Source organism: Ailuropoda melanoleuca, chromosome 13, assembly GCF_002007445.2.
Source record: "Ailuropoda melanoleuca isolate Jingjing chromosome 13, ASM200744v2, whole genome shotgun sequence".
Taxonomy (NCBI): Eukaryota; Metazoa; Chordata; class Mammalia; order Carnivora; family Ursidae; genus Ailuropoda; species Ailuropoda melanoleuca.
Window position 1 is genome coordinate 61,495,732 of NC_048230.1, and position 3,889 is coordinate 61,499,620.

The window sequence follows — 3,889 nt, forward strand, 5'->3', positions numbered from 1 at the left end:
TCATGGAAGAAGCATCAACCTTTTGGGGCACTATATTCCTAAGAGTAGGCTCTATGATTTTTTAACAGGAAACCCAGAAATTTCTCAAAAACAAGTCTTTTTACTCATTATCAGGTACTCCCAGCTACTCTGTGATTAGACACCTAAAATCAATTTTTTTCAAGCACCCTCAATTTATCAGGTATGCCTTCTGGACTATTTGAACCACAAACCAACTCCAGATTATCATGCTTTTCTAGTCACACCTGTGGCATGATGAGCACTGTACCACCATGCCCTACTATATAGTACAACCCAGCCCTTGATACCTTACAGTGATTATCTCCTAGAAGAAAACTGAGTCAAATAACCTACCTCTTAGTTTCAAACCAAGGTTAATGAGTGCTTTTAAATGAAATTAAAGTACTTAAACAAAAAGATATAAGGTACTTCATTTCTCATACTGCAATTTCAACTAATTAGGTCTACAGATATATGGACTACCTGGTTACCCAGAACCTCCTGCATTTGCAGTGTAATTTGGCTTCCACAGCATATCATTACACTTCATAACAAAGTACAGAAAGTTTAGGGTTTACCCATGTAAATTCTTTTCAAGCCAACCATTATGTTGTAAAGTTACAAGGATGATCTAACCAATTATCACATAACCTCTTCAACTACAAGAACTGATTGCTAGGTAGAATTTTACTTTATCGGCAAACTGATTTTACCAGGCAACCTGTTGAGTGCCTGTTAAATGTAATAATCTTCCAGCAGTAAATGCAGTATTTGCTTTTCCACTTTGAACAAGAATATGCTAAATTTCCAATCGAAGAAAGGCTACTTCCATTTTTATATAACAAACATTAAAGACCATAGAACCATACTCTAACAAAACACTAATTACACTGACCTCTTACAGAAAGTGGGACTACTAGGCTAAACGGGATCCCAAGTGTTAAGAACTACTTCAAGAGTTTGATCAAATTTAAGTTTGAAAAGTTTCATTATTTAAAATCTACTAATTTAGGCAAAATCATGTAATTGACTACAAAATACCTTTTATTTTTAACTTAACTCAACGGGGCAGATAGACTTTGGCAAATTTGATTAACAGCACAAAATGTTACCCAAATGGAATAATTTATTGCTGGTCTGAGGCTTGCTTTCTTTTACACTTAGGTAGAATTTACATTGTTTTCACAAAGAGCAAATTATCAGTATTTAAAGGAATTTAATAGTGACCTATTCAGTAAGGCAATCATCTTGGTAGCAAATTTTTATTGAAATCTTACATAACTCAAGCTTTATAAAAAGCCAACATAACTGAAAATTGGGGTCTCCCTCTAAAGCCTTAGGTATTCAAAGCTTGAAACGGTTAATTTAAAAGCAAACAAAACAACAAAATCCCTGCAGCAGATCCTGCTGAAATACTTAAAAAAAATCTAAATGAGCTTAATCTTTACAAAAGTTATTTTAGCTCAAAAGCTATAAAACCAAAGTTATCTTAATTCTACAAAGAAGGGAGAGGGTCTTTACTTCATGCCACCATTTCTTTAGAATCTCATTTTTTTCATCAAATTTGGCCACAAATCAAATTTCTGTGTGCCCCCATTTTCAGGAGATTCCTCTTGCAGAAGAGGCCAAGTACAAATATGGAAGAGTAACTGCCTAAGCAAGTAGGAAAGTGTTCCATAATAGTGTGCAAAGAATATAGAGTTCTAGGTTAATCTCTGGAACTCGATCTGGACCGTGATCTTGACTTTGAACGAGATCTAGAGCGGGATCTTGAAGCTCTTTTTGGTGGAGGGGACACAGAACGTGCCTTTGAAGGTGGAGCAGGTAAGGGTGAATTTGAACGAGACTGGCTTCTTGATCTAGATTTTGACTTTATATCACCTTTTCCATTTTCTTTGGGGGAACGAGATCGAGAACGAGACCTGCTTCGAGATTTCTCATACTCCTTAGATCTGCTTCGAGAGCGCGAACGGGAGCCCCGATCAGACTTGGGCTTAGATTTGCTTTTTGATCTAGATTTCCTGCCTTTTGATCGAGAACGTGATCGACCTTTGCTCCGAGACCTGGATCTAGACAAGAAGAGTTGGGATTTTTTTTCAGTACCTTGCCAGAACATACAAGTACAGTAATATTCAGAAAAAAGACCTCACAGCTTATTATTTACCGGGAGCGACTTTTTGAGATACTTCGAGATCTACTGCGGCTGCTCCTGCGACTCCTACTTCGTGACCTTCTTCTAGACCGTGACCTATAACCAGAAACACAATAAAAACTAACTTAACTAACTTAACTTCAATACATCTCATCAACGTGAACTTTTGTGTCGTTTACAAAAAACAATACGCAAACAAAATGTAATTCTTCACCACAAATTAAATCCACCTGAAAGCATCTTGGAAAAGAACTCAATGATGCACAATAAAAAAGAGACTAAGTACTAAACTGATTTCAATTAAGTCTCAATTCAAGTACTGCCATTTGATTTTTCTTTGCTCTTGGCAAATATCGTTTCCTCTCCTCTATTTTTGAACAAATTACCTTGACCTGCTTCCAGAGTAAGATCGCCTATGGCTCGTTCGTGGCTTATCCTCAATGAGCCTAATATTTCTGCCATTTATTTCTGTACCATCCAGTTTATCCAAAGCACGCTTCATGTCAGAGTAGGAACGGAACTCAATCACGCCTTCATTTGTGCGTTCTTTGTGAGCATCCGCATAGGTTACTTCACCTGCTTGTCTCATGAAATCCTAAAAGAACAGCGAGACCGGTCAAACCTAGAAAAAGATCTACATACTGTACTCGATTCTTGGAAATAAAGTGAAACAAAGGCCTACCTTTTAAACATTAGCCATATGACTTTTATCTCAAATTATAGCACGTACCTTTAAATCTTGCCAACTGCAACGACTAGAAAGGTTTTCTACAATAAGCCTGAATTCTGTACGAACAGGTGGTCCGTATTTGTCTCTGCCAGAGGTTCTCCGACTGCTGTATCCACCTCCACCACCTTTATCACATGAAGAGAATAATTAGATGCTTTGCAATGATAGGGATGAATGTTTTTTGAAAGTTAGTACAAACATATCAACTTTTATTTACTGGAGTAGGACTTTGCTATTATATTGCTAAACCTTCGATACAGTTGTGATTTGCCATAAATTAAATTAAGGGCAAGTCAAATAGACTAAATCCAACTAAACTTCTCCTACAATCTGTTAGAGAGTGACTGCTCCTTTATTCAATTTACCTCGCTAAGTTTTATTTTACAGAACATTGTAAAATATAAAACTTAACTGATTACATGCATTTCTACATTTTACAAAAATGTTTACTAGTTACACTAAGTACTTACATCACAGTGTGAGGTTTTTGGTGGTGGTTTGGCCACAAAACACGCAAGGTAACAGTCACCTAGTTCAGATTAACCAGTTTTGTCTAACCCTTGGAATCCTCACCATCACCCTGCGTCTAATGGCAAAAGGCTGCTGTCGTCATGGCTTCCGGTAAGGTCAGCCAAAGGGTCATAGGGCAAGGGTCACACAATGTATGGAAAAGCCAAGGCCAATCAGGAAAGGCAGTCATCTTAGCCTCAGTGGACACAGCCTCAGCCCCATTGGTCACTTTCAAATTGAAACATCAAGGACTTGTTAAAAAGTTTGAATTCAACATGCAACAATTTCAACATCAAACATTTAACATAACCAAACCCCTCCCACCTCCTCCCAATAACATGCCCCAACTAGTTCGAATACAGCATAAAGCTTATTTAAGTCTACTTTGTGGTACCATACCACATTATTTCAAAATAGTATTTTCTTTGGCCCCCGCCAATTTTAATAACTAAGACCTAAACTTAAAACCCCTCCCCTGACCCCGCCCCCCCCACCAC

General features: G+C 37.6%; 1 protein-coding gene across 1 annotated transcript in view; it reads right to left on the reverse strand.

Moving 5' to 3' along the window:
- Positions 1-1,023: 1,023 nt before the first annotated feature.
- SRSF6 (serine and arginine rich splicing factor 6) overlaps positions 1,024-3,889 on the reverse strand; it is a 3,808-nt gene continuing 942 nt past the window's right edge. The window contains exons 2-5 of the mRNA XM_011222580.3: positions 2,883-3,028; positions 2,539-2,747; positions 2,165-2,248; positions 1,024-2,069 (exon numbers count right to left, since the gene is read on the reverse strand). Of these exons, the coding sequence (XP_011220882.1) occupies positions 1,709-2,069; positions 2,165-2,248; positions 2,539-2,747; positions 2,883-3,028 (800 nt within the window). The 3' untranslated portion in view covers positions 1,024-1,708. The remainder of the gene's footprint in view (positions 2,070-2,164; positions 2,249-2,538; positions 2,748-2,882; positions 3,029-3,889) is intronic.